The 11,556-nt window shown below is 41.9% G+C and overlaps 1 protein-coding gene across 2 annotated transcripts; it reads left to right on the top strand.

The window, feature by feature from the left end:
* The first annotated feature begins 1,806 nt into the window (after nucleotides 1-1,806).
* On the top strand, nucleotides 1,807-10,167 carry pmt (phosphoethanolamine methyltransferase). 2 transcript variants are annotated; one of them, XM_030061926.1, is made up of 12 exons: nucleotides 1,807-2,094; nucleotides 4,217-4,388; nucleotides 4,688-4,843; nucleotides 5,283-5,419; nucleotides 6,152-6,303; nucleotides 6,467-6,655; nucleotides 7,257-7,346; nucleotides 7,460-7,549; nucleotides 7,745-7,867; nucleotides 8,117-8,248; nucleotides 9,217-9,333; nucleotides 9,700-10,167. In XM_030061926.1, exons 2-12 carry the CDS (start codon nucleotides 4,228-4,230, stop codon nucleotides 9,808-9,810), a joined length of 1,458 nt encoding a protein of 485 aa, XP_029917786.1. In that variant the 5' UTR covers nucleotides 1,807-2,094; nucleotides 4,217-4,227; the 3' UTR covers nucleotides 9,811-10,167. The 2 variants fall into 2 exon arrangements, with proteins under 2 accessions (XP_029917786.1, XP_029917785.1); XM_030061925.1 differs by lacking the exon at nucleotides 1,807-2,094 and adding an exon at nucleotides 2,518-2,603.
* The last annotated feature ends 1,389 nt before the right edge of the window (nucleotides 10,168-11,556 follow it).

Below are 11,556 nucleotides of genomic sequence, written 5' to 3'. Positions count from 1 at the left end.
GGCGGTTATTTGGGTGGGCGTTTAATACGCAAAACGGGCGCAGACTCCAGGTGTTTATAAGAACCAGGCGGCTATTTGCGGCCCAGCGATTAATTGGTGAAATACGGTATGATGCTCTGGACATAACTGATGTCCAACCGGACAACACAGTGACTCTAGGCGAAATTACTGGCTTGCGCCCTTCCATGTTACTACTCCTACTGCGGCGGCAGTCGGCCGCGGCGCCGGCCGCTCACCTGTTAGATCCGACAGACCTGACCGGGCGGTACAGGCCGGTGCCGCGGCCACCCCGCCCGATACCGACCGGTGCCGCGGCCGACCTGCCTGATGCAGGCCGGTGTCTTTTTTTATTCAAACAAGATTTTGTCCATATAAAAAGTAGCCTATTTTTCCGAAAAAGCGTCTTGCAAAAGAGGGGTTGTCTTAAAATCAGGGTCGTCTTTTATGCGGGTCAATATGGTAGTCTAGAAAACTAGCGATTGTTTTTTTTTTTTTTTTTTTTTTTTTTTTTTTTGAGGACGCACTTTTCTTTCTTTTTCTTTTTTTTTTGTTTGTTTGTTTTTGGAGGGCACTCGTTCGCCCCCAAGTAGATTGCGCCCTGGGCGGTTGCCCACATTGCCCATAGCAAAAACCGTCCCTGCATATAACATAACCTTATATAATTTAAATAATAGTATGATGCAACGCCACATAACCGGGAAACTTTGTCTTGTAGCCCCTCAGAGTCAGAAGCAAGATCCAGCACCAAGCACCAGCCATGAGCCCACAAGTCCAGAGTGGGCAGGTAGGATTGCTCATTGAATGATTATTAGAATTAATATAATGAAGAGTATGGTGTAGACCTGCTCTATATGAAAAGTGTCCTGAGATGCTAGATGATTCAGCACTACATTAATGAAACTGACCTGAATTGATCAGAAGGCTTTGTAAAAAGGGAAGATTTGTGCTGAGAATTATGACAATTTCAAAAATGTGATTTGGTGTCAGAAGCAGAGCCAGGAGCCAGTGGTGATGTGGGGATTGCTCCTGTCAGTATGGAAGGAACAGGTGAGCTGTTGTAACAGAGTGTGAGAACAAGCAAGCATTAGTTCCAATACAACCACTTTCTATGCTCAAACGATAGTAGTGACCCGTTATATTTTTTGATTTTAATAATAATAGGTCGTGATCTAAAGTGGGCCGGTCTGAGGCATGAAACTCCAGGGCTGAAAATGAGTCCCACTCCGGCCCTGAACTTAGGCATCAGCACACAGGGTCACAGATTCCTAATGTGTAAACAGTTCTGTTTATCTGCTGCTCTTTCAGTCCTAATGGGTTGAGCTAGTGACATTTCAATTCAAATGCACCGTCAACACACACCTGTGACTAATTTAGATATTGGGACTGTAACTACACACATATGGCAGCATCACAGCTACACACACACCCGTGACTACATCACAGTTAATTTTAGGATTCAAACACCCGACTGTGACTGCATCATGGTTAATTTCAGGATACATACACACACCTGATTGTGACGTACTTAATCCATGTACACCTGTGGCTGCATCATGGTTAATTTAGATATTAATTAAGATTGTAAGTATTTAAATATAAGTGCTAACCGGATCACTACTCAAACTGGTAGGCCTACTTCTGTCATACTCAGCAATTACTTTGTTTGGCTGCTGTTCAAGAACTATTTTGCTAGGGTTAAAAAAAAAACAAAAAAAAAAACGCAGAATTATTACAGAATGAAAATCAAAGATTTCTTGATTTTTTTTTTTTTTTTTTTTTTTTTAAATATCAGTGTTATGTAATGCAATAGCCAGTTTATTAAAGCAATAGCCCAATGTTTCCTGATCTGTGGCTTATTGCTTCAACCAATTCTTTTTTCTCTGACATGACCTACTGTACGTTTTTAACTGAATCAATAAAGCAAGGCTACTCTAGGCACGCCTCTTCGGCCACCACAATGCTCTCCACAGCTGTACTTGAACAGAACAGGGGTTTTAAGCTGCAGCATGAGGCAATTGCGCAATCGGCGCATGCTACACGGGACATTTCCTACGTGTCAGCAGAACTGAGGCGAGAAGAGGAGCCGGGACCCCGGTAAGAGCGAACAGCGCTTACTCTTAATTTCCAGCTTTATGCCTCTTCGTGCAAATCAACTTCTGAATGACGAGCTATGTGGGCTCCAGTTTACTCCGTGCTCTCTGGATGACAGCACACCTGCTTATCTGTAGCTGACCGCTCTCGGATGATTTGTATGCAGCGATAGCCAAGGGCTTGATGTAATAAGGAGGTGAGGGAATTCCCATGGCGTTTATGATCGTCCACAGACCCTTTTCCCTACAATGATTATTCATGCGCACTCGCTCCCTCCCCTCACATCGGACGCATCCCAGTGGTCAGCGTTCCACCTGGCGACCACCTCCTCTGTGCGCCATGGTGGTCACGTTATTTAAACACCACCACGAGGTGCAGCCTGCCACAGAGGGTTTATTGATAATAACCTCCTTATAATTCAGACGATCGTTAGGCTAATTGAGCAGACTGCCCAGGCCTGTAGAGTAATTTCTCAATCAATACAAATCAACCAAAGCCAAACATGGAGAAAGGTATGAGCAGGGTGAAACTGGGTGATGGTGGGGGATTGACTTCAAACGTGTGTTTAAGTGTGTGGTAATGTTGGACGCAGAGGTTTGGACTGGCTTGGCTGCTGGTGCTGCCATATACTGCTCTGTCCAAATTGTTCATTCAGCTGGTGGAAGTAATCCTTTACTGCTGTGAATGCTGGGCTGGAATGTATCACTGACTCACTGGAGCTGTCAGCTGTCAAATGATCTGTGTATTATGGCTTGCTTGAAAGATAAACACTCTTCTTTAACTGTAGATAATCAGGGATAGCAGAGGGTAAGCCCTACTCAGTGTCATTTTTCAAGTTTTTTATCAGAAGAATAGAGCTGACCCACAATTTTAGACTGACAGAAATCTTAATTATGTCAGTTATTATATGTATGTTCATATATGTATATATTATGTTGCTCTTCTGCTGATGTCTTTGTCTTGTTTGATCATGACTGACTGGAGTTCATAGTGTACCTGCTGATTTATTTCCCACCAGGTATCTGTTACCATAAACACGTTATGACAGACCAAAGCTGACTAGTACTCTTGATCAACAGTTATGTGGTGTTTACTTAATTTGCCACTACCATGACTCATGTATGAGGGATCTTTCTTTTGGCACTGTAAAGCCTGCTGAAATGTTTACTCCAGCAATAAGAATTGAAGCTACTTGGCAGCCTGGATAAAGCTGGGATTTTTCACTTCACTTGCTTGAGAGTTCCTCCCAATTTTTTTTTTTTTTTTTAACTGGCAGCTGGGAAGTGTCTTGTTAAATAATTAGTGTGGTGATTGCAACAGCCACTGGAATACAGTCAAACCAGTTATTTTGACGGCCTGTCTAGTCAGCTGGCTCCTACTTGGCAGGCAGGGAAAACTGCAGCAGGTGAATTCCTTGTTTCTAAATTGTCTGTGAGCTTGTAGCTAAAGGAGGACTTAAGTGCAGTATATCATAACCACTGTATTGTGGGAAAATTCATCCAACATTGTTGCTGTACAGTTGCCACATTGGTGTATTGTTTTGAGGTTGTGGTAATCAGATTTGACAGATTGTTAATCTGTGTGCCAGACTTGCCTTCCATGGGGTTTTAGGTTTGAAGAATTTTAGTTCAAAAGTTCAGTTGCATGCAATGTTGAAATGAACCAAAAATAAAGATTCAAGGTCATCTGAGATCATTTTGCTTTTATTTATTTATTTACAACTTGATAGGGAAATTTGCAGATGGGGGTTGTCAATTTTGGCACAGCATGTCTGAGGAAATGCAATTAGTACAACCTGTTATAGAAGCCATTTAGAGTTCTTCCAGACTTCCTCTAATTATAATGCAATACTAAAATGCTTATATCCAATTTGATTACAGAAATTTGCTGAGCAGGCATTCATGAGTCAGCAGTTGTCACTTTGTCTTCAGTGCTCAAGTCTATTTAAATCTTAGCTGAGCCGATAGCGCTATTGTTTTACATTTAAATTCATATTCTCATCCATAGTACCATTACTGCAGTTGCTATTTAGCCTCATTCTATTTACGTTTTACCCAATTCTGTGTACTATACAGTTGCCATATAATTTGTCCTCGTCATCTTCTCCTGTGTGGCACCTTGACAGTCCGTGCCACCATGACAGAGTTCTGGAAGGAGCACTCTAAGGAGGCCACCGTGGAGGAGATGATGCTGGACTCCCACGCCAAAGAGCTGACTAAAGAGGAGCTGCCTGAGATCCTCTCCCTGCTGCCCTGCATGGCCGGAAAGAGGGTGCTAGAGCTGGGAGCTGGAATTGGGTAAGTGTGCATGTGTATGCATGGTTAGTCTGTCAGAAGGGAGAGTGGCAATGTGTGAGTGTGTGTTCATGTGTGTGTGAGAGAGAGAGAGTGAGAGAGGTCATATTGGTTCACATATGCTCTGATAATGTGTCCTTGGTGAATCTCACCACCAACCCACAGGACATGTGAGTTCAGTTTTACAACTCTGTGTAGGTCATGTTGATTTATGCAAACACACACACACACACACACACACACACACACACACACACACATACATACGCAGGCACATCAAACACTCCCCTGTGTCTCTGCAGTCGCTTCACCAGCCACCTGCTGACCAAAGCCAACCATGTGACTGCCGTCGACTTTATGGAAAGTTTTGTGGCGAGGAACAAACAGGATAATGGTCACTATAGCAACGCCACTTTCATCCAGGCTGACGTCACAAAGCTGGACTTTCCCAAAAACAGGTCAAAAATTTTATATCTATAAAGATGGAAGTTTGATTTACCTTGGTTTCCTAAGCACAGTAAGCAGCTCTGTGCTGCAGAAATAATGGGCCCAAACAAAGTGTACCTTTTTGCTCAGGTGTAAAATGAATGGGCAGCTTGGCATTTTGGAATTTAGTTGGTTGTTTTTCCTCACAGTTGTTATCAAGTTTACTTGAAATGGCCTCTTAGCATTTCCTCTTAGCTTTTGTCGTAAAGACCAAAGGCACAGCCGGGTCCAGGCATGCAGTATCATTTCAGAGGAAATGACAATGTAATATCAAATTTAAAGCACTGACAAATGTAAATAAGACAAATTTAATTAAGTTGCAGTGAGGAAAACATTACCAATTGAAAAGGTGTACCTGATCATGTTCAGCTGTAACCTGTGTATTCATGTGTGCTTTAATGGTCTCCTCAGCTTCGACATTGTCTTTTCCAACTGGCTGATGATGTACCTGTGTGACGAGGAGCTGAAGTCCTTGATAGAGAAGATGCTGAGCTGGTTGGTGCCTGGAGGGTTCTTCTTCTTCAGGGAGTCTTGCAACCACCAGTCAGGTACTGAACTTACTGTAAAAATGTCACACTTATGTTTCGTCTGTTTCAAGCCATAGACCTAAAACACATCCACATTCACCGGTCAGCCTTCACAGGGAAGGAGGGCAAAGATGACCGAAGTGTGCAGTGCAAGGCATTATTGTTACAAACTACTTACAAACTAATAAATACAAACTTACAAACTGATAAAATAAGATTTTAAGAGAAATTTCGCTGACTTTCTCAGTTGAGTCTTGCAGTTGAGTGTTACAGTACAACCTTGCTGGTCCCATCAATAGTTTGCATGAGAGCTTTATTAGACCCAGAGATATTTATTTTAAATTTGATAAGACATCCAAAGGATGTGCTTTCTCAAAAAGGTTAAAATGCATTAGATGCAGAACATTAGATAACATTTATTTGAAGGAAACCCAGATTTCCTTCAACAGTAAATAATAATTATGGATTGCATTTATATAGCACTGTATCTAGATACACAAAATGCTTTACAGTGAAGGGAGGTAAATCAGCTCACCTCACCCTTGCGTAACACCCACCAAACAGGGCTAAATATCTTCTTTAGGTGGAAACATTTTGCCATGCATCATTCTTTCCATCACTTTTGTAAGACTGAAGCTACTTAAAGGGACATTTAAGGGAAAAATCATACCTCAAGGACTTAACAAATGTACTTGATATATCATTTTCATCATTTTTACCACAACGTAAAGAAACATTGATTTTTATATCCAGGTGATTGTAAGAGGGACTTCAACCCCACCCACTACCGCACACAGGCACAATACAGCCACCTGATGACATCAGCTCAGTGGGAGGAGCCACAGGGAGCAGAAAAGTTTGGGTTCGACATAGTGCTAACAAAGAAAGTTCAGACCTATGTAAAGGTATGACCGTCAAATGAGACAATGCAACTGAGTGTGCAAATGATGTGACTATGCATACAACATTTTTCTGGCTCAGTTGCACCTGATGAAGAAATATCATCCTGTCCTCTCTCTCCTGCCTTTCTCATCCTGTCCCACCCTCCTCCAACTTTTCCTCCTTCAGATGAAGAACAACCAGAATCAGATCTGCTGGCTGCTGGAGAAAGTTTCCCGCTCCTCTGCCACCCAGGGCGGCTTCACCACGTTCCAGCAGTTTCTGGACAACCAGCAGTACACCCGCCGTGGAATCCTGCGCTATGAGAAGATGTTTGGGGCTGGATACGTCAGCACCGGTGGGCCCAGCACGACCAAGGTATGAAGACAACTCTAGAAAAGACCACAGATTTGGCACTGCTACTGGGTCTCAGAAATGTCTGTAGCAGAAAAGAATCAGCAAGCACGGTTTTGGATTGGACAGCATTTTAAAAACCAAAGACGTTCCGAGCCGATTTCGATATTGTAATAGCAAAATTTAAAAGCATCCTGAGGAAGAAAGAAACATGTTAACTTTTCAGACTATGAAAGAAAAAATTGCCTGAACAACCCGCTTTTGGAAAAGTATATTAATTTAACAAACCAAAAACTAAAGCAAGTAACAGCAGGAAATATTTTTACTCCCAAAAAAGAAATTTCAATGTATTGTCCAAATATGGGTATGAATCTGAAACTTTTTGATTCCTGCATTTTTGGACTTTGTGGTGGAACTATATTTTCAGCATGGTAGGCCTACATACAGAGTATTGCTAAAAATGATAAGGAAGGAGATGTGGAAATCTATACTATGGCATTAAAATTGGACCTCAGTCTTATTCCTAGTCCTTATTTACCCAACTATAGGTGTGACAAGGTGTTGTTTTTTCACCGACAGGTCTTTGAGTATAACAAATTAATCTGTTTGTCATTTGTGGTAACAGGAGTTTGTGGACCTCCTGAACTTGAGGCCAGGCCAGAGGGTGCTGGACATTGGCTGTGGAATTGGTGGAGGAAACTTCTACATGGCAAAGGTGAGATCAAAGGAAACAGTGACAGTGATGATGACACTGGTCATGATAATACAAGAATGTTGCTGATAATTTCATCAATAATGAGGACTATAACGATGACCATTACTTTTCAGACATTTGGCGTGGAGGTACTTGGCTTGGACTTGTCAGAAAACATGGTTGACATTGCAATGGAGAGGGCGATAGCTGAGAAGCTGCCATTAGTAAGTCTGATGGTTATGATGTGATCAGTCAAATGAAAGTTAACTGTCCAAAACTTGGTAATGCTACTGAAAGTCAAAGCATGGGATTCAGGACTTAATATCATCCTGCTTGAGAACAACAAGTGCTCTCTTGACCATTGACAGGATAGTGTATCATTAAAAGAATAATCAGAAACCACCCTCCCTCTGCCTCAGGTCCACTTTGAAGTGGCCGATGCCACCAAGCGGACATTCCCAGAAGGCTCCTTTGATGTGATCTACAGCAGAGACACCATCCTTCACATAGCCGACAAGCTGGCCCTCTTCAAACGCTTCCATGTGAGTGCCTCAAAGTTTCCTCAGTGGGGTTAGCTCCATATCACAAACTTTTCTCCAACTTTGAAGTAGAACTGAAATTTTCATTTAGCAGCCATGTACACTTATTATGTTGCAAGCAAGTTTTTGAACCAATCAAGGCTAACAGTTAGTTCCTTTGGCACACAGTGTCTTGTAACATTACATTATTGTTTAACCTGGCCCAACTTTTATGACTTACATGTTGTTTTATTCTCTTTTCCCTGTGTTCAGTCATGGTTGAAGCCTGGAGGCCAGCTGCTGATCAGTGACTACTGCTGTGGGGAGAAGCCCTGGATCCCTCAGTTCCAGGCCTATGTCAAGCAGAGAGGCTATATCCTCTACACACCTGCACAGTATGGCAAGGTAAACATAGACTGGAGCCTAAATATATGGTGTTCCATATAAGCAACTTTATGGAAGTTGGCCCATTGGTTATCCCGCCCAATATCTGATGACAGAATTGATGCCAAAATGACGTCCACTGCAAAAGGCTTTAGCTGTCATTATGGTAAATAATTGTAGGCAATAGTATAATCCAAAGTATGAAGCTAAACATCTTATTCATTCATAGTTGGTATTTTGAATATTCCATGGTTTGTAGATTCCTAGCTTCAGAAAACAAATTTGCAGTAGTTATCTGTAGCAAAGTCCAGCACAAATAAAGAGCACCAAAAAAAAAAAAAAAAAAAAAAAACCTTTGCTATCTGGCAAACGTCACCCTCTTCCTGTGAAAATTAAACAATTTGCGCTCAAAGTCTCAAGAACAGGGGATTCTGCTGTTGAAAGTGCATTGTTTTTGTCGAGATTTATGTCTATTTAACCCCTATTTAAGCCTGTCAGCCTGACTTGTAGCTGCTATAAGTTCTGTTTTTGTCACTTTTAAGGATGATGCTAATCACCTTAGCACAGACGTGTTTTTCGTACAGTCCAGAGGTATTCAGTTAAAATTTTAGGAGGTCTGAGTACTCAAAGTTCTTCCCCAGCAAAGGTTCAAGCCATCATATCATAAGATTTGTAGGCCTATATGAATGTAGTCTACATGTGGGTCTGTGGTTCCTGCTGTATAATTAAATAAGGATATACAATCACCACAATACAACACAACACAATAAAAAGTTTCTGAACCGTTTCATGGTCGGGTCCAGAATTGGACTGAGGTCTGCTAATTGGTGACACCTGATCCAGTCTCTACTGGGTAAAGTAGCTTATAAGCCAAACTCCCAAAATGTCCAAACTTTCTTTCAGAGAAGGAGCTCAGAAAAAGTATATAGTGTGTCCACTCATTAGATGCACTACTTGAACGGGCGGTGCCTCTGTCTGTGTGCCTGCAGTTCATCGAGCAGGCTGGTTTCACCAACGTGCGAGCAGAGGACCGGACAGCTCAGTTCATCCAGGTGATTAAGACAGAGCTGGAGAGAGCAGAGGCCATCAAGGATGAGTTCATTCAGGTAGGAATGCACTCACAGACACACACACACACACACACATAGAAAGACAGACACAGAGAGACAAGACATTCCATCATCCTATCTATTGTATGTCCATGTCCATGAAACAATGGAATATTCAAGATTAGCTTTTAACAAAGAATTAGTTTTCTATGTCTTTTATCAGTATCATATCTCTTTTACTGTGGTGTGCTTTCTATTTTTTCCATTTCTTTTGATTTTATTCTGCTGTGAAACACATCAAATTGTTGATAAATGAAATCTGCTAAAAAAAAACAAAACAAAACAAAAAAAACAAGGATTATTGTTATTATTCTGTGTGTGTGACAGTCTTTTGCTCTTCATGCCTGCCTCTACCCTGTGCAGGAGTTCTCTGAAGAGGACTATTTAGCCATCGTGAACGGATGGAAAGACAAACTGCAGCGCTGCAACACTGGAGACCAACGATGGGGACTCTTCCATGCAACAAGAGACTGAGTGATTTGCCGAGGACAAGGGGAGATGAGAGAGGGAGTGTCCCTTCGCTGGAGCAGCAGTCTGTGTCTTGGTCTGTGTAGGACGCACTGCTAGACGTCTGACACTCTGATGCAGATTAGAACTTGAGAAAACGCCTCACAGTGATTGTTTGTACAGCTGGAAATGACAGAGGTGCTTAACTTCAAGTGAGGGGCTGTCACCGTGCCAGTCATTCTCAAACTGCATTTTACTCTTTACAATATCTTCCAGGATTCTTTCCAACCATTCAGGGGATTCAGTCAACCTGACTGAATATGCTCAGCAAAGATTTATTGCCCGAATTTAAGTGAAATGATTTGAAATGATTTGCCAATAAATTTAGAGGGAAATGGTTGTTGTTTATTTATATCTGATAATTATGTTGGTGCAGTACACTCTACTATATCCAAAGCCATACTCTGTACATGTCTCCATCACATTTCTAATAACTCTTCAAAGTAGAAATTGGAGGAAAAGATTCAGCTTGAGTGAAAGAAAACAATCCAGTTAAGTGTCTTCTTCTGGTGCAGCAGGCTCATTTAGCCTAATACACTTTGTGAAGGGTTAACTCAGCGGGCTCCAAACGTATTTGAAAGTTCAACAGCAGCACAATGCAAACAGAGGCTGTTGCCACACTGCACCGTATCTGGCTTTGAGCTGGTCAAGCAGGCAGTGCACCATGACACCAACATGAAAAACTGTTTCAATGGTGATGCAACGAGGTCACACAGTGTAGAGCAAAATGCAACAAGTGAGTGAGAGCACATGGGTCTGCGGTACCTCTGACCCCGCTGCCGCATACAATACACAGTGAGCATGCACTGATAAAACAGAGCGCTATCACACAGCACTATTGTGTTTTGAAGCCCAGCACAAGCAGTGTGCACAGAGATATGACTGAACGCAAACTAATAACAAAAATGTGAAGCTGTAATGTGCATTTTTTTAAACAGAAAAATAACAGTAAATGAATAGGAAATATGGTACATTATTAGTCTGTCAGTTTTTCATGCACAATAAACTTTGCATGTCCAACTAAGGGTGAGGAGAGCAGGATGTGCAATCAGTTTCCTGCCACCAGGTGAAAAGTTGCATATTGTAGCTTTAAAACAATTGCTCAGTGTTCAGTTAGTGTCAAAGAGCTGCCTTGTAACATACCAACACCGTGAAACAATTCAAATTCTTGTTCCTGACAAACACACCTGATTGTGCTTCTCACAGAAGCACTATCAGTACAGTACAGTTTCCCACAAGTCATTGTGTTTTCTTGTATTTTGGAAGTCATCTAAACACTGATTTTTTTTATTTTATTTATTTATTTTTACATATAGTTTGTTGGGCACTTTTTGCCTTGGTCATGATTGAGTGAAAAAAAAAAGTACCTGGAGAGGAAAAGGTGTCCTTGAAAGTAAAACAAGGATGTTATGTCAAACAGCTGTCGGCTTGTGGCACAGGAGGAAAGGTCAGGGGTCACCCAGATTGCAAGGTTTCATGCTCTTCCAACACAAAAGCTGTCACAGAATTACAGCCCTTACAACCATCACTAGCTGCACTGGCACTGTTACGGCACCTGGGCCTGCTGGTGGCAGTGTGGGGACAGTCACAGTCATCAAAGCTCAGAGGTGTCATCATCTGTCCCACATGCATATATGAGTGATTTAACCATATTTCATGGTGAGGCCTCCCCACTGGCTCACCATATAGAGTACACACCATGTAATACTAATG

Source organism: Myripristis murdjan, chromosome 10 (assembly GCF_902150065.1).
Source record: "Myripristis murdjan chromosome 10, fMyrMur1.1, whole genome shotgun sequence".
In the NCBI taxonomy this organism is placed as follows: Eukaryota; Metazoa; Chordata; class Actinopteri; order Holocentriformes; family Holocentridae; genus Myripristis; species Myripristis murdjan.
Note: the sequence above shows the minus strand (reverse complement) of the source record. Positions and strands in the feature narration are given on the sequence as shown.

What these genes read in the sequence shown, in the direction of transcription:
- pmt (XM_030061925.1), top strand. An exon ending in GTGGGCCCAGCACGACCAAG is followed by an intron (nt 6,656 to 7,256) that starts GTATGAAGACAA and finishes TTGTGGTAACAG; the next exon opens with GAGTTTGTGGACCTCCTGAA. An exon ending in CCCTCTTCAAACGCTTCCAT is followed by an intron (nt 7,868 to 8,116) that starts GTGAGTGCCTCA and finishes CCCTGTGTTCAG; the next exon opens with TCATGGTTGAAGCCTGGAGG.